Below are 18,785 nucleotides of genomic sequence, written 5' to 3'. Positions count from 1 at the left end.
GTTGCTTTATCTTTACATGAGGGTAATAAATTGCTTTAAATTTAATAAAATTTAATAAAAAAATTAAATAAATTGCTTTGAAGACAGTTGTTAAAAAATAGTACAAAATGTTTTAAGTAAGTCAAACTTTAGATGGCTGAATAAGTTGCTCTGTTGATTTCCCCCCTGATTGCATATTATTATTATTATTATTATTATTATTATTATTATTATTATTATTATAACATTTCTATGCCGCCCCTTGCCGAAGCCTCGGGGCGGCTTACAACACAATAGAATACATCGAAATACAATAGAACATAATAAATTACCAATAAATACAAAAATACAAAAAATAAAAAATATTTCTTGCTCCAGGGTTAAGTTACTGGTCGATGATGTGCTTCAGTCAACAGTAGTTGCGATCCTTGGAAGAAAAACATCGACTCCATCAATAGAATTGGGTGGGAATAACTTTGAAGGTTGTATTTCCAATGTCTTTATACAAAGGTAAATATATGGCAAAATTTAAATTTAAATAACATTGATGTATTTACTTGGGTAGGTCACAGAATCTCATGAAGCCTGTTTCTGGTTCTCACATGTTGGTTCTCACATGTTATAAGGTGCAAACCCAAATTATAATAGCATGGATTTTGTCTCTTGAGGCCTGCTGGGAAATTATTATTTGCAGGCCTAAAAGTGGAAGTAGAGGGGCAGCATGCCATCCCTGAAAAAAGTCAGTTCTATGTTTGGCTGCATTTGGGCCATCTCTCCTGGGAATCCATTGTACTGCCTGTGTTTATCATTGCTATTTACCTAGCCTGCCCTGTTGATCATCAGGGGATAAGTGCAAATTAAATATGTGCACAGTGTGACTCTCAGAGATTCCATGTGCAGCATCAGCCTATCAGAGCCCTACAAAACATTTGTATATAGCAGTATGATACTTTTATACCCTCATTACCACTTTGGTGTTTGTGAGTCCACCTGCTATTTTCTCTCAGATTGGGCTGCAATCTTTTACCTGCTGTAGTCTTAAGCTTGGGTAACTTTTCAAATGTATCTGCTGTTCCCTAACACAAAGAGTGAGAAAATTATTGCAATCAGATTCAGGGTTACTGCCTTGGCAAAGACAAGTGGTTGCAAGAGAAAGAATAAGTCTCACACAGAAGAACAGCTGAGAAGTTGCAAACCATTTAGAAACATTTTCTGTTTAGAAGACTGTTAAAATAAACCAACATTCAGCCAAGTTTTCCCTTGAATTGCTTTGCCTCTCTGGCTGGCTTTTATTCTGTATACCAGCTGGCACATTTGTAGGTGGCATTTTTTTTTGGACCACATGCCTATGCAAATTCATCCTTGGGAGAGCTGTTCTGGAGGCAGCTGTGCCCAGGAAAGACACCCATAGTATAGGCAATAACATTTTTAAAACAGTAAGTTGGCTAATCTCAGCTGAATACGCAGTCATTGACAAAACATCTGCATTGCCCAAGCACTCGCGCTTAATTTTAGGTGGTTCATTTCCTTAGCTAATCTGAAACCGAAAAGACGATGTGCAATAACGGAACTTTCTTTTATCCTTGTTCTAGCTCAAGAGAGTTTCCTCAAGTTCAAAATCTAATTGATAATACTAAGAAGACTGATGTGTCCTTAGGATTCTGTATGATAAGGAAACAACCACAGCTGATGCTGCTGACAGAATTAACAGACCGGCATCATCTGAAGATTTTGAAGGTTGGGTGCTCAGGGTTCTGTAAAGAAAAAATAATAATCTGAAATCTATACAACCAAAATGCCTAATATCTGATGTTACCTAATTAGAGTAGTTGGCCACAGGGGGTGCGGGGTGGGAACCTCTGGGCTGCAGGAGCCTCTCCAGGCCTCTAGTGCATCCCCTGCTGTCCAGCTGCCCTGGGTTTTGCTGAAGTGGCAGGAAAAATATTAGTGGTTAGTGCTGAATTTTGGTGGCGTGCTGGTAAAAAAGAGTTTTGCTTTAAAACAATCCATATGCCCACTTTGCCTTTTAGTCTAAAGCTAAGCTAGCCCTTTTTGCTGCCACTGCACTGCCAACATCCAGTGGTAAACTGCCTGTGTTTTTGACACTACACTGCACAAGTTCAACACAATGATAACCTGTGTGTGCCCCCCACCCCCCAGTGGGTTCTAGGGGAAGAGAAATTAAGCCCCAGAACCTGACAAGTTGCTTACCCCTGAATTAGAGAAATCCATCTATATTAACTTAATTCTGTCAATTGTACACTGGCTTTTTCATAGAGGTACTCAAAGAAGTTAATACACAAGAAAAGCAATACATACCCAAGCATCATTGCAACAACAGCCTAGTGTCAGTTCATTTCAGAACGCAATATAGCAATGCAGAGGAACAATAGTCTGTTTAATAACACTGTGACAACATTTTTAATTTATTACAAAATTGTATTGCTCATGATGTGTCTCTTTTATTCTAGAGGTAAAATTATTAGGTCCTGAGACTATTTTATATGGGTGGATGAAAGTGATTGCATTGATTGCATTGAAGAGGTGCATTGAATATTGTGGAGGACTAGCCCAGGTGCAACCTAGCTATTGCTCATGGCTCAAAGGCATTGGGGAATTTTGTCAGACTCAGACCCAGAAACAAATTTTGTGGATTCACCAATACTCATCTCCAAAGAAACCCCTGAAGCCTACCCTGGCTCTGATTAATCCAAGCTAGAAAACACTTTCTGGGCTTATTCCTCCATTGAAGACCCAATCCTGAGAAAAGTAAAGGCATCTGAGTGGGATGGTGTAACTTGATGTCCTGCAACAGCAGGGGGTTGGGCCTGATGGCCTTCATGGCCCCTTCCAACTCTACTATTCTATGGTTCTATGATTCTATGTGTGGCAGAGGAGAGCTTAAGAGTCCTCTACAGGCTATGGGCATCTGTCTCCCACTCCTTCATTTTCCTGGGGGGGCCATCCTTCAAAGCAACCTCTTAGCATGCAAAGGAGACATTTTTCTGTTTCTTTGCTAGGACAGTTGCAGACCCCTTCCCGAAGGAAAAATGTTGGAAATGTGGGCTTATTCAGAGATTTGAAAAGAATTGCATTGGTTTATGAGGCAATCTAATGCAAGTGCTTACCGTCTCTGTTAACATGTGACTCCCAGGCAATTCCTGAGGTGTTCAAGAAGCTTCACTTGGAATAAACCAGAAGCAAATGCAATTAAAAATTGCATTTCTTTCCTCCTCCTCTGTCACCACCAGCAGCTATTCCAACTGGCTGTGCTGAGACGGGAGTTGAGAGGAAAGCTGGGCCGTTCCCCCAGCCCTGTTGGAAGACTTCTTTTTCCCCTCTTCCCTTCCTGTTTTTTGTCTCTTGTAATGTTTTAGATCCTTTTAGAGTATAAGCAGAGTATAAGGGAATATCTCTTCTTCTGATTATTGTTTCTGAGCCATTCCAGGTATAATAGTATAACTAAATAAATAACACTATAATAATAAAATATTGAGGGACTGAGGGCTTAGAACATATGATGTGATCACTGTGAAGCTGCCTCCAACAAATAGGATCTCTGTGGCAAGTGATTCTCCTTGGGATCCTTGAAAGTGATCATGCTCATTTAGAAACTCTTCTGGGAGCTTGGTCTTTATGTTACAAGTTTCTGTGTTATACTTGGTCATGGAAGGCTACATGGAAACTCCATAGTGATAGTTCCAACCTAGGTGAGGCTGAATCACATTGGAAGGGATGTTTTCTGTGTTTTTGATCCTGGGAAAGGATAGAGAGAGTGGTGATAGCAAAGCCATAAGATTATAAGTAAGGACACTGATTTAGTGGGAATTCTGGGAAACCTGGGTTTGAGTTGAAATGAGTTAGAAACTAGAACCAAGTACCAGGAATATAGGAACAGTGCTGAATGATGGTGCCTTGTTCCTGAACCCTTAGAAGTTCCTCTCCTTGGTTTTAAAGACTGTCAAGTGTCCCGGCATCAGGTTCCACCACCACCACCACCACATTTCCACAAAGACCAACATTTAGACCTTCCGGAAGTGACAAACACTTGAAAATCCTTCTAGATTATGACATTGTGACAGACTAGGGAACAAAGGGAAATATATGTTATATATGCTGTGTATGTGCATGCAGATGTGCACATCTGTCAAGAAGGAATGGAAAGTTTTGTCAGTAGTTCATTCACCATCTACATAGCCATGTAAGCTATTTGCTAATAATCTTGGAATAGTAGAAACAGAAATATAGAAAACATAGGAAAAATCGAGTCAGAAGTGGCCTCCCAGCCATCTAGCCTGACCCCTGGCTCAAGCTGGCTCTGTCCATGTAATCCCCACATGTGGTTGTCCAGGATACATTCATACTTTGCAATAATTATATTTAAATATTGAGCTTTTCTACATGAAGCATTTATTGTGCACTTGTGATTCCCTGCTCATGATATTTTACAATCATCCAGTTTTGCTTTTGTGCTTAGCCAGCATTTTCAGCGGCATTTTACAGTGTGAAAAATGTAGTATTTAATTGTAAAAGCAAAAGAAAGCAGAAGTTCTTCTTGAATATTGGCAGTATTCTGCTATCCTGGAGTGCCATCTAGAGGTCATGTACCAGAAAGCACTCCTTGTGTCACACTTGGATCTTAGTTCTGTGACAAAATCTAAAGTACATGGAGCCAATTTACAGCTTCATGTTGGAAAGCTTATCATTCATTACCACGAAAAGAAGAGAGTTATTATAAAAGATGTCAGAACCTTTAATGAATGTGATCTAATATTAGGCCGAAAGTGGGTCTTGTCTGTTCTGTTCCTCTATGTGAAGTATTTCATATCACTGATCTTTGTCAAGTCTTCTGGGAAATGCCCTTTTTCTTTTTATGATGGGCAATATGTCTGTGTGCTTGTGCTGTCAGCCACTTTGTTTGCACACCTGTACTATTACTGGATTCAGTTTCTTGAATACCTTTTAGTGCTTCACTGTGACGACAGGCATCGTCAAGTTAAGCTGATTTCCCCCATATTCAGATGCTGTTTGTTCATATCTGTTACTGTGCAGTAATGGTGGGAAATGCCAGCACTTGCCAAGACAGCAACAGCAGCCGGGCTCAGACCTCATTGCCTTTCTCCCTTTCTCAGCTCCACAAACAGATCAAGTGAATTTTACAACACTATCTTCAGAGTGAGGATTTAGTTTGATTGGATAATATAATTGCAAAACTACATTGAAAGCTGAGTGGAAAATAGTATCAACAGTTGAAGATCTCCAGTTCTGAATGGAACCATAGGCCTAAAAATACCTTCAGATCTATTACAGGAACTAGAAGAGAGAAAAACAAGATGTGAATTTTCAGACAGGACAAGAAAGAAGTGCTTAATGAGCCATTTCAGTGAAATGCCTAGCCCTTGCTTCTTATCAACAAAACAAAAACCCCTGTCTTGCAATGGGCTTTGGTACTTAACATTTTAATTTTCTCTTGTGCTTCCAGAAGAAAAAACAAATTGCCTATTTGACAAATGCAGGTCTGCAGCAAAACAACAAGGAGTGTCCTTTACACACTAAGTTAAATTTTGTCACTGGAGCATATCACTTTGGCAACACTCCTGACACTCATTTATTGTTTGCCACTTCCCCAGCAGCATCAGGAGACAGGTAATTAAGATTAATTGTTCTAAACTCTTTTCCTTTGAAGAACCTAGAACTTCACAGGCCTTTGTGGCAGAATGTGGCTCATGTTTGAGTTCAGCAAGGTTGGTGAGGGTCCAACAAGCCTAAAACAAAAGATATGGACATGAGCAGACTAGAGGTTAGACAGTAGATTAGGAAAATGAGGGGCTGAAGCAGAGACATAATCAGATGTCTAGTGAACAGGTACATTGTTGAGTAGATGAGGACCAAAAATCAGAAGCAGAGATCTGGGCAAAGACAAGCCCAAGAGAATGTGGTTGTCGGGAGCTGGGTTTTCTCTCCCAAATAATAGACAGTTCTTTGGCAAAAACACTTTATTTTCAATGTACAACCAGCAAGCTATTAGCCAACAAGGAAAGACACCCTGAACATGCACAGAGCAGTTCACTGAGCCCAAACTAGAGACTATTTCTGAGGATTCTCCTTTTCAGTAACCCTGGGCCCCACCATTCTGGCTGTGTCCTTGTTGAGATGGGTAAGCCTCCCAGATGTATGCAGGCCCTCTAGGTGGCTATCCCTTCTCTCCTGGTGCCATGTCATGGGGTCGGAGATTGGACCAGACTCCTCTTCCATGTCCCTTACTGGCACTTCCAAACCCTGTCTGATCGAAGGGTCTGCTGGAACATGGGAATGAATGGCAGCCTTGAGATAGGTCCTTTCCCTTCCTACAGCTCTGTCTCTAGACCTCATTTCCCAGGCCTCACCATCCTCTGCCAAAGAATTGGTGCCATCCTGGTCCTGGAACGTGTGCCAAGAATAACCGCTTCTTTCATTTGCAACAGTAGTGCTATTGTTCTGTTTAACTTCATGGTGTGCATGTGTGTACCCATGTGCACGCGTGCAGTTGCAGTTCAGTGCACCCCTATTAGTTCCTCAAGTCACGTGGTTCTAGATGTACTGAAGAACTGCAGTTCCAGCTCAGCCACCACCATATGGGGAATGGTGCAGCATAACAGAGTTTAGTTCAGGCATGCCCTCAACCAGAAAGCTGTCCAAGTGGTACAGAGGGAAAGATGCCTCTTGGTTCTGCTGCCTGAGCCCCTTGGCACCTTACAGTTATTTTCAGATTGGGTTTCCCAAGAAGAGATGTTATATCACATTGTAGGAATAGCAGTCATCATCATCATAATTAAAAAGAGGACATGGAATTTGTTTATTTACCTGGTGATAACTCTTGGACTTTAGTATGGCTATCTAGGTTCAAATCTCTGCATAGTCTTGAAGTTCATTGAGTGTCATTGAGAGCAACTTATCTCCTTCATTACAGGGTTTTTGAGAATACTAGAGACATAAGTGTTACAAAGTACTGTATGCACAGAATACTGCTGTACTGAAATACATGCATACATATACATACATATACTTATTGTTTCATTTTCTTGATTTTTTTAATATCTAAGGTCCCACTTTGCTGTTGATGTTCGTACATTGTCTGCTAAAGGATTAATCTTCTCCATGGGAAACAAGCTAGAGAAGAGATACACAGCTCTTTACCTTTCAAAAGGGCGTTATGTACTTTTACTTGCTGATGATGGTAGAATGTTAACAATCAGGAGTAAAGCCAAATATAATGATGGACAGTGGCATACAGTGAGTATGAGACTTTAGATTAAAGAATGCTACCACTGATTACCTACTGGAGAACATAAGGCAACTTGTCACTTTGCAGGTATTTGTATTGTTTCAGAAGAACACCTTGCTTTATCATATAGACATTTTGTGAATATTCCGTGTCATCACAGTAGCTCAGCTATTCAGTACAGTGACTGTATTACCTCATTCGTTACAATATTAATGTGTGGAATCTGCAACAAAAGATTGCAATGTGCAGAGCTGCCATTCAGAGTGCCATGCAGAGCCAGCCATACCCTTTTCAAATACACACGTTCTCCCTTAATCTCATCCTGCCCACCTACACACACAGATGCGTGCACACGCATCATTCCATAGATGGGGTGGGGGGCAGCCACAGAAGAAGCCCTACCTATTGTTGCTCTTCTCTAAGCCTCCCTCAGAGTTGGCACTCAAACAAAGGCCCTGGGTGTTGGACATAGTGTCCAGGTAAATTTATTCATTGTGTGTATGTTTATATCCCACCTTTTTCCAGAAAGGTACCCAAGACAGCCCACCTAACCCTCCTCCATTTTGTCTTCACAAAAACCCTGTGAAGTAGATAGGTCTGAGAATCAGTGATTGGTTCAAAATCACCCAGTGAGCTTCAGGGCTGAGGGGGGACGAAAACCCTACCTCTTGCGTCAAGTCCACTCAACCACATGGCTGCTTGCAAACGGAGGTGGCAGCCCCCTCCCCCCCGGACATGATGTCCACTGTTGATGAGAAAATGCCAGTTTCAGTTTCCAGTTGGACTGTCAACATTTTAAATTCCCCTTCAAACAGAAGGTTGACTCTTTCCTTTATACCCTCCTGTGTTTCAGGGAAACATCTGGCTGGTCACTGAGGGAGAGAGTGGTCTGCTCCAAAAGGGTTCCTCTTACGGTTGTCTCTTCTATGGACAAGTTATAAAGGAAGAGATGAGACAATACAAATTATGTGGGAAACTTAAGGAAGCCAACGTATTAGGATACTTTTCAGATCAAGGAATTGCCCCTCAGCTATGCAACTGATGTAGACTCCGTGCTGCAACACACGAAGCCTCCAGCCAGATGCTAATATCACTTTGCTAAAGCTATATATAGGTCTGAGTATTTCACAATTGGACAGGTATTCAGAACTGCAGAATATGCTATGGCCACAGGAGTCTGCTTCTTCTCTGTATGCGATAAGCTTGCTACTTGGAATATGGTTTTGGAAGACCGGATGATTTCTGATGAAATCTCCAGCACCAGTGATTTATGTGTTCCCAAAAATATAGAATGTTGAGTTAAGCAGCTTAAAAAAGCAAAGTCCACTTTTTACTCAGATGGAAAAAAAGTAGTTTGTTAGTTCAAGACCATACTTGCACTGCTTCCTCTTCCTGTCTATTCAAAATTATGTTTGTCTCCTGGATAGGTGGCATTCAGCAGAACTGGAAAGAAAATGCGTCTTGTTGTGGATGGTTTGATGGCTCGAGAGGGAAAGATACCACCTACTTATTCTGCCTCGATCGCATCACCAGTCTACCTAGGAGGGGCACCTCCATTAAATGTCCAGGTAAAAAAAGAAAAGGTTTTAGCTAACATAAGGTATCATTGCCTTTTGTCTTTCAGTGACACATGAATAGGTGAGACCTGGTGTGTGACAGGCATGTCACTTTATTGCTTGACTCCCACTGGAAAGCAAAGATAGCAATGCAGATTCCAGTTGAGAGCTTGAGTCCTTTGATACCTGTGTGGATGCATCAAACTGGAAGCTAAGAGGCTCTCAGAATATTGCCACCATTGTCATTGTTTCACCAGGAATAAAGCTACTCTGCACATCCCAATTTTCAATAGGTTATTCTGTCTATAATGGTTTATCCATTTTTTCCCTGTTAAATGTTTGCATCACATTTTAACTTGATGGATAAGATCTGCCAGGCACATTTTCACACACAGCTTTGACCAGCTGCAACCAACTTGTCTAAAACACACAAGATGCACTAACAAACATGCGTGGAGTGTCACTTTACTAATTCACATACACTTGAATGTATTATAATGTATGTTGAATTTATATTTTCAGAATGTCCCTAAAAAGAGTTTTGTGGGTTGCCTGAGAAATTTTTACATGGCAGGAGAGCTCGTACAGACTTACCTTCAGAACAGTGGTGTTCTGCCTTGCTTGGATAATACTTTGGAGAATGGGGTATCTTTCTTCAATGAAGGGGGGCATATTGTCCTTGGTAAGTACTACAGTAGGAGTTACTAATTCTGAGCAAAAGCACTGCATTCCTTTGGAGCCTTTTCACTATGCACAGGTATATTCAGTCTTAAAGGATAGGGTAGTTGCAATAGCACAATAGTTCCAATAGTTCTACATTTGTAGAACTTTTCTCTTTTAGTAAAGACTTTCTCAGAATTCCCTTGTGGCAGCTAAAATTGCATGAAACTAGTTAATAACACTTGGTGGCCTCTTTAACATAACTGTTCCCTATTTTTGCTCTTAGACAACAGTTTTTCGATGAGTTTGGAATATCAGATCATGTTTAACATTCGCCCAAGAAGCTTGAATGGCATTTTAATCCATACTGGCAGCAAGCAAGGGAACTATTTAACTGTTTACATGAAAGAAGGAATGGTAGGTGTGCATTTTCTTTTTATTCTCTGCCAACTGCCAACATTTGGTTAGGACAGGGAATAAGGCAGAGATGGATCCTAGCCCTGAGCTACTGAGAAGTGTTATCAGTTGCTACCAAATATTCTTGTTCAGACATATATGCAAGTTCACACATATAAATGTGTACCCAGATGTGAGCCTTGCAAATGGAGGAAGCTTTCACAGATGCACACACTGATGGATTGACTTTGTACCCTGACAAAAAGGAAAGACCGGCTCACTGACAAGGATTAAAGGCCTACAATGCAAGTTTTACTATGTGTGCAGTTTTTGCAGAAAGAAGACAACTTGATTAGGATAACAGCCCTTTAGCATTGCATTGGCAGAGTATTCTTGACAGGGAAATAGAAACAGAGAGAGGTGGGATATTCTGGTTCATTAAACTTTAGTTACAATACGGGCTGGAAGGCTAGAATACTCCTGTCAGGATCCTTGCGCTCCTGGTTGCCATGAGGCCCTGGCTCATGAACCCCTTTTCAGAGCAAACAGCATGTTAGACAAAGTGCTAGGATGATGGTGACATGGATAAAATCCAAACTACACTTGCACCCAATGAAGCTTATCATAGCTGGGCATCTTCATTTTAAAAAAGATAGCTATCAACGTTATGTTCCCCTTGGGATGACAAGCAGAGCACTTGTGGGGGACACAGATGAAGGGTGGCACTATGTGGACAGTGTTAGTCTGATTTTCTTTGGTTCTTGTTGAATGCTGTCATTCTGGGTGCATGGAGTGCAGTGTGGTACATTATTGAGAATGGTACAATCTACCTTGTTCCCAGATACTGGCCGCACAGAAGGGAGTTAAATCCCAGGTGGTGTCTCTGAGAGCCATTCTTTGCTTATTCTAATGTAAGAGATATCACTGCATGTTACCTGCAGCTTGTCAAAGCAGTTTCTTTTATATTGTTATTTATTTTATATTGTGAATTTTATATTGTTATTTTTGTATTTTATTGTATTTTATTTTGTGTTGTGAGCCGCCCCAAGGCTTCGGCAAGGGGCGGCATAGAAATGTTTTAATAAATAAATAAATAAATAAATATTCAGCAACAGCCACCTGGAAAATTCATGTGGATACAGCTTTCCTAACAGAGCAGTAATATATAAAAATGTATTTTCTTGGAATTCTAGGGATTTGATGAACCAGCACAGCAGTCTGAGTTTCACAAATAAGACAACTGTCCCTAAAAGTATTGCTCAAATTAATCAAGTTCAGCAAATCTTTCATAGTTCCATATTCTTGTGTCTGTCTTTTTCTTTTCTTTTGTTCTTTTGTTACTGGTAATTTAAAAGATTTCTGGTTTTCACAGCTCACTGCCTCTGGAAGTAATGGCACTGGAGAGTTCTCAACGTCAGTCACACCTCAGCGGTCTCTGTGTGATGGGAAATGGCACTTCATAGCAGGTACTGCGCAATCTTATTCACCAGTTGTATAGAGACAAGATAAAAAGAAAGTCAGATATTACGGCACTCCCAAGAAGTGTTTCTTATGCATTTTTTAAAAGACTATTTCGGATGCATTTTAAATGCATAACGTAATATGTACCTATAAGACTTGTGTATGTCTCTGGTTCTGTTTGTATGAATTCTGATTATAAACGTATTATGATGACTACAGTGCATAAATCTGTTTGGAATAATCCAGGCAGTCCCAAATCTTCTATGGAACTTCAGTAGAATTGTTTATTGGTTGTTTAAATCATTAACTACATGAATAGCTATTGATTGCTCTCTTTGATGTTTGTAAGTCCCTGAACTCAGAGGTTTATGAGCATCCAGTGCAGAGTGGGAGACATGGTGAAGGTGAACACCATGTCCCCACATATCCTGTTCTACCTTTTAGCTTGATGACCATTTTCAGCTCTCTGGCTGAGGTGCTTCAGAAAGGGTGAGATACCTCATACCCTGGTGGCTCCAGTGTCCTCCCCTCTCTGATCCCTGGAACATGCTCTTTACCAAAGCTTTACCTGACCTTGGAGGGGCAGCCTGCTGTGAGGTTGCAGTGGGTGAATCAGAGTGCAGAGTTCTCAGCTTTAAGGTCAATGCTGTCTCCAAGCTTGGTCCTGGGAGTCTGAATGGGGCTCCAGATGGTATCTAAAGTCCACAGAATCACTCTAAATAATTTTCGACTGGAGATTGGTGAAGCTATCTTTGCTGTCTTTGTCAGCAGTTTTCTGGAGTGCTTTTATTACTAAAATAACACTGAAACTAGCATTGCAAAGCTCAGCCCTGAGAGAAAATGCAAGTAGAACCAAATCGCTCCATATATGGACCAAACTTCATGTTACGCTGAAGTTACAAGGCACCTTTGGTGGGCTGGATTTTCAAGCAGCAGGAGCTTAATTCTTCCACTAGTAGCCCATTTCCCTGAGACGTATTACCACCAGCTTCTTTTCCCCACACAAAGGTTCACTATTTGTATTGACAAGGTAAATATGTCCAGAAGCCTGGGGTGGGGTGGAGGGGAAAGGGCTAGCAAAGGGCAGGTTAAACACCAGGCTAATATTGTACATATCTACAGTGTTATCTGTAGTGTGGCTGTTCATCCAGGCATAGTGTATGAATATTGCATTGGTCTGTAATAGAAGGGGTGGCTTAGAATCATAACATCATTGTCCACAAAACATTTTCACATATACGTCCATTGAGAAGTTGGGCATCCAACTACAAGTGAAACTATTCTACGTGATGGATTGGAGAACAAACTGATTATTTTATCTCCTTGTCATAGTAACTCAGAAGCAGAACACTGTTCACCTAGACATAGATGTAAAGAATAATTACACCACTGGACCACCAACTATACTTTCTACCAGCCATGGACAACCACTTTATTTTGGGAGAATTCCAGGTAGGAAGACTCATGAAATCTTTCATGGTTGCTATTTTGTTTTGGAAATAGTTATAAAAATTCAACAATCCTTTGTCTGATAAAACTGCACTCAAAGTTCCTGACCTGGTTCTTACAATCATTGTAGCTGAAACAAGCTACAGTGGCTTGTTAGAGTCAGTGCATGTGTCAGGTGGCATTAACCAAATTACTTGTCCAGATGCAGCTCATCATGTAATCTAAATCTGGTTGGCATAGCTTGTTGGAGAGGAAACGGCCCTCAAATAACCCAGCTGTAGGCCATGGGTTACTTGAAGGTTCTTTCCCACTGCTTGCCACACGTGATATGGGAAGCTAGGGCTAAGAGGGCAAATGGTGCGGCCTGTTTAACCCATGGTGATCGCGCAATTTGGGACAGTGTATCATGCTTTATGAAGATGCCTAAACATTCCAGTCTGAAGGCCAAATTAGATCTGCAGTTAATTGCATGAATGCAGTTAATGAGTAAGTGTTTAAAAATGAAAATGCTGTGAAGGAGGCAGAAGTAGCAAGACCTTAGGGGGTAGGAATGCAAAGTCTAGTCATACCCTTTTGACCATTGTTGTGATGAATATGGCTCCAGAAATGCCACAATTTGCTTCAAGGGGAAGCTTCCATTGGTGGCAGTTGACATTTTGTTCCTAATGCAAACAGCAACTTGGGCCATATTAGTAGACACCATGAGAGGACTAGGGAAAGGTTAAATGCTTACTCTATCCTCTGCAGTCCTGCTACTTTTGTCTCTGCATCTTCAGTTCACTTTTCTTTTAAGTGAATGAAAATTGCATGTACACAATTAACATCCCATCTAGCTTGGTCCTCACTCAGGAAAATGCAAGAAAAAGCAAGGGTGCAGCTGTGTGGAGCTGTGGCAGATTTCCTTTATGGCATCTTTGGATTATACTCCACCCTCAAAACATTTGGCTACCAAATATCTCTACTGCCAAAGCCATTCAGCTAATCATTAAGATTGTGTCACACACAGTACAGGAAGCAGATTCTGGGCCAAGAATGTTGGCCTACAAAGAGCCATGGAGAGAAATGAAGATTATGCCTTTCAAAACATGAGAGTCAGCTCTGGATCAGCCCAGTATTGAGCTTGGATGGGTATTTTTTTTCCAAAAGACATTTGTAAAATGTGGACCCAGAGTTCCTACTCACACACACATACAAGCAAGCACTGGCCTCCTTCAGACGTGGGGCTTCCCCTGAAGACAGTCCGAACACTTCAATTGGTGCAAAATAGAGCTGCCAGGTTGCTGACGGGGACGGGGCATTATGATCACATGACTCCAGTCCTCCGTCAGCTTCACTGGCTTCCCATTGAAGCCCGGGCCCAATTCAAGGTGTTGATTATGACCTACAAAGCCCTAAACGGCTTGGGTCCTGGCTACCTGAACGAGCGCTTACGTCCGTATATGCCCGACCGCCCTTTGAGATCTGCGGGAGAGTCCCTTCTCCGGGAACCCTCCATGAAAGAAATTAGGAGAGTAAGTACCCGGAGGAGGGCTTTCTCTGCGGTGGTGCCCAACCTATGGAATTCACTCCCCAAAGAGGTCCGTCTGGCACCGTCGTTACGGGTTTTTCGGCGCCAGGTAAAGACCTTTTTATTTAAACATCATTTCAATTGTTAAAACATATGATCTGGCCAGGGCAACTTCTTCTTCCTTCTCTTTCTCCTCCTATATTTTTATTTTATACTGATAATTTTAATTTTATATTTGTAAGTCAATGTATTTTTTGCATTTTTGTATTTAATGGTAATTTATTATGTACTATTGTATTTCAATGTATTTTATCATGTTGTAAGCCGCCCCGAGGTTTCGGCAAGGGGCGGCATAGAAATGTTATAATAATGATGATGATGATGATGATGATGATGATGATGATGATGATGATGTTAACCAGTCTGGGAACATAGGCCAACAAATGCATTGGCAACTCATGGGCAGGACTAGCCTGTACTTTTTGGAGAGCCCCTCACATGTTCAGTACAGAACATGTGAACAAAATCAGTAAGACAATCTAGTAGTACACATGATCTGGATAGAACAAGGGATAGCCACTCAAAACCTTAGCACACAGTTCACCATGCTGCTTCTTATCTGTTGTCCTGTTGGCTATAAAGTCCCAGTACTGGCTTGAGCCAATCAAATCCATCTGAAAAATAGGAAAGGTATTGTGCATGTAACAGAGAAGAGGTGTGTCAACAGAGAGGAACAAAACAGAAGAAACTCAGCTAGAGAACACTGTATTCTTATTCTTTCTAAAGTTAATCCAAACTAGATCAGATAAGCGGTTAGGGTAAGTAAGCTGTTTGTTTTAAATGAGACTCTGACTAATATGTTTCAGTCAATCTTCTGTTGACATAGAAATGCTGAAGAATATATCTCAGAGCCAAACACTGGCTTTCTGTATCCTTACACCAAATTGCTCATATGTTCTGTATTTAGCCCATCATTACGCTTTCTCTTTACAGTTAATTTGGAAATACCATGGCTTCCTGTTCGGGATGTGTTCCTGGGCTGTCTGAAGGATGTCAAAATCAATGACAAACCTGTCTTATTGAGCAAAATTTCAGGCATTCATGGTGTTGTAAGCTTGCAAGGTTGCCCTGTCAATTAACTGTTCACATGTATCTTTGCATGGTGAAAAATTTCCTGATGTACTGTATGGATTGCCACAAACAGTTTTGTATCCTCTCATCTCTATGTTATACTATTTGTTTCCAACATGATTAAGGATATATGTTTTTCAGAACAAAGGAGTGCTGCCAATCCTTGCTTTTCTGTGTACCACTCAGTGTCTGCAGTAGAGCCATGTGAAATACCAAATGGCCTTGTATATAATATAATCTGTGAGATTTTGCTCTTAGCCACAGTGCTGCATAATCAGAGCAATTGCATTGACATACCAGTCCAGTCCTGAAGCTCCTGACATGTCAGGCACTACCCAAATTAGAACTAGAAACTCTTTGGATTGTATGCAGGATCTGACCTTGTAGACAGAATTTTATAAACAGACTGGGTTGTTCAATCAGTTTTTTATGCTGAAGTCTGCATTACATAATAGACCAAAATAATACAAACTGCATATAAAGCACTTTAAAAAGAGTGAAATCCTGAGGTGACAGTTTTAAGAGTTCTATGACCAAATAAAGGCAAATTGCTTTAAAAGATGTTCTGGATGTTGGACTCTCACACAGCAACATTTCTATCAACTTTAATTAGAAAGCTTGACTGAATAAGGTCAATGAGTTTAGGCCCATTATTTTGCTTGGAAGACTTAATATGCATAAGATGTCTCTATGTAGTATAATTTCTCTGAATAATAGCAAAAGTAGAACAGATGCTTTGCTTTGCTCGTTTTGAAAAAATGCAGGCAATTTGATCCTCTCATAATTTCAGTCTTGACGCCTGTAGGTTTTTCCAATCAGAAGTTTTTTTAAAGATATAACTTGGGAAACTGGTCTACTTAATAGTTTATCAACAGATAATTTCCTTCCAGCTTGTTTACCTTTACGTTGTATACTCCACTTAAGAAATACCAATCAAGAAATACCTGACTAAAACCAGCTATAATGAGGCATCCATTTTTATCTTGAAAGAAGGTGTTTATCATGACAGAAATACTGCAATTGGAAACATTTCAGTACCTGAGTATGTAATCCTGTGGTCTTGCCCACCCTGCTGGTCTTGCCTTGCAGGCTGGATTCCCAAAATAAGTGTCAAGAAGAAAACAGCACTACAAATAGCAGAGAACATAGTGGCGATGCTACTATGGAGCTATTCCTCCAGCATCCTTGGCCCTACTTGCTTATCCAAGTGGGTTGTTTTGTCTTTGCATCCTCAGTTGAATGAGTGAAGCTGAGGATCCTGTTCATTGTACATAGAGCCCAAAGGGAGGATGTATATATGATTTCTGGAAAGAGCAGCATTAGTGTAACACATTTAATACTTAGAGAAGAGTCAAACTCTTAAAAAGTAAGGCTAAAATTCACAGGGAGTGCTTCCTTTGCAAGAACATGACTATTCTCTTACACAAACTATGTATTTCAACAGGGCTTGCACAGGTAACACTCCCAGTATATTGTACCCTTAGATGACTTGCCTGAGATTTACACATTGTTGCAACCCACACCTCAAGATCACAGAATACAGAGGGGCAACATTCCTGCCTACATGGGCTCTGACTGCAAAGGGATTTGTCAACATTTGTATGATTTCTACAATCTCAGTATGAATAGACCCTACTGCAAAAATCTGAAGGCAGTGGTCATGGGCAGTAGGCAGGAACCCATCTTGGCCTGTATTTATTGTGACTATTTTCTCTTTATTGACATTTTGAAGGAATTCATTCTTCACTAGAACATCAACACTTCCTGCTACCTATAAGATACTGTTTGACAATGGCACTTCAGATTGGGAGGCATTCGTCAGACTATCAATTAATGGATCATAATGGAGGCTAACTGTCCCATAGGAAATCTGGCTGCTCATCACTTAGCTCCATGGTTTAGTCTAGGTTTCGAAATAATAGTACAATGTCATGGACCATCCTTCTGTTCACTCAAAATATTCCATACCATTGAAGTTCAGCAATGTGTTTCATAATGCATAATGAGAGTTGATACCATCTCTGCCTCTTTCCCTTGTTTTCTAACCTTCCCTGCCCTTTCCCCTTGTTCCACTTTCCATAATATATAAGAAAGCATCTGGTTCCTAAAAAAAGGGATATCCACATTTACATGCATCTAGTGTGCCATTAAACAAGTGCCTATTTGCAGCTGCAACTAGCAATTATCCATCTTCCATGCCCCTTCTTGTATATTTTACAGCTTCCGTTTGGCAAGTCAGCTGAAGTTAAAAAAAAAAAAAACACTCCTCTGCAGGCCACAGGAAAGTATATATTGTTTCATATGTAGAAGAGGTTGTGGTAGATAAGCCATAGCATGGTGATTCAATAGGATGTTTCACAAATCACTGGATACTTCTATGAAAAGGACCTCACCTTTGGTTTGTTAAATGAGGCCTGGTCACCATAAATGTCATAAGATTTTATGACATTGTTTTGAACCCTCTGGACATAGTGATTTCATTCTGAGGGGAAAGGATGAGATTAAACATGAGAACATGTCAAAAGCCTGTTCAAACTGATAATTTCTGGAACAACGTGAGTTATATATTCTTCACTTTATCCATATCTCCATGTTCCTAGCATTTTTGTGAGATCCATGTTGTTTATTCATGTTTCACCAATGAAAAGTTAAGATGTAAAGTTACAGACTGATATCAATCCCTGGGAAAATTCTGGTGCAAATTATAAAGCAGTCTGTTTGCAAATGCCTTGAAAACAATGCAGTGATTGTTTTGAAAACAATGCAGACAACATGGATTTCTCAAGAACAATTCCTTCCAGACTAATCTGAATTCATTTTTTGATTGGGTAACCTCATTGATGGACTGTGGGAATGTTGTGGACATAATTTAACTTGGCTTCAGCAAAGCTTTTGACAAAGTGCCCCACAATATCCTGATTAGCAAACAAGCTAAAAGTGGGCGAGATAGAACATCTATCAAACGGATCCACAGTTGGCTACAAAATTAGTGTCCATCAATGGCAGCTTCTCATACTGAGGAAAGGTAACAAGTGAGGTGCTGCAGGCTTCAGTCCTACAGAGAGGGATGGTTTAACTTGGTGTCCTGCACGGAGGAGGGGGTTGGACCTGATGGGCCCTCTGGCCCAACTCTACTATTCTATGATTCTGTGATCTATGTGCAGTAATTTTGCACATTTAATTCTTTTCAGTGTTTTGCACGTGTGCACCTGTGCACTTACAAATGTCTGAAATTTTACCTGGGGAATTTCCAAGGAGATACCTCCTGCCAAAGTGCAACAGGTACCAGACCTGGACATTGACCCAGAGATACTCTACATTGTTATTGTGGTGGTGTGCTCCCCTCAGACAAGCCACCCTGCAGTAATCGATCTGGGTTTGA

General features: G+C 40.7%; 1 protein-coding gene across 1 annotated transcript in view; it reads left to right on the top strand.

The window, feature by feature from the left end:
- LAMA3 (laminin subunit alpha 3) overlaps positions 1-15,964 on the top strand; it is a 152,915-nt gene extending 136,951 nt beyond the window's left edge. The window contains exons 66-75 of the mRNA XM_044424295.1: positions 358-489; positions 1,572-1,716; positions 5,462-5,625; positions 7,062-7,251; positions 8,671-8,811; positions 9,322-9,481; positions 9,746-9,876; positions 11,228-11,321; positions 12,649-12,768; positions 15,266-15,964. Coding sequence (XP_044280230.1) covers positions 358-489; positions 1,572-1,716; positions 5,462-5,625; positions 7,062-7,251; positions 8,671-8,811; positions 9,322-9,481; positions 9,746-9,876; positions 11,228-11,321; positions 12,649-12,768; positions 15,266-15,411 — 1,423 coding nt within the window. The 3' untranslated portion in view covers positions 15,412-15,964. The remainder of the gene's footprint in view (positions 1-357; positions 490-1,571; positions 1,717-5,461; positions 5,626-7,061; positions 7,252-8,670; positions 8,812-9,321; positions 9,482-9,745; positions 9,877-11,227; positions 11,322-12,648; positions 12,769-15,265) is intronic.
- Positions 15,965-18,785: the final 2,821 nt, after the last annotated feature.

Source organism: Varanus komodoensis, unplaced genomic scaffold (assembly GCF_004798865.1).
Source record: "Varanus komodoensis strain SLA01 unplaced genomic scaffold, ASM479886v1 scaffold14_1, whole genome shotgun sequence".
NCBI classification, from domain to species: Eukaryota; Metazoa; Chordata; class Lepidosauria; order Squamata; family Varanidae; genus Varanus; species Varanus komodoensis.
The sequence above is the reverse complement of the archived record's forward strand: the minus strand, read 5'-3'. Positions and strand labels throughout refer to the sequence as shown.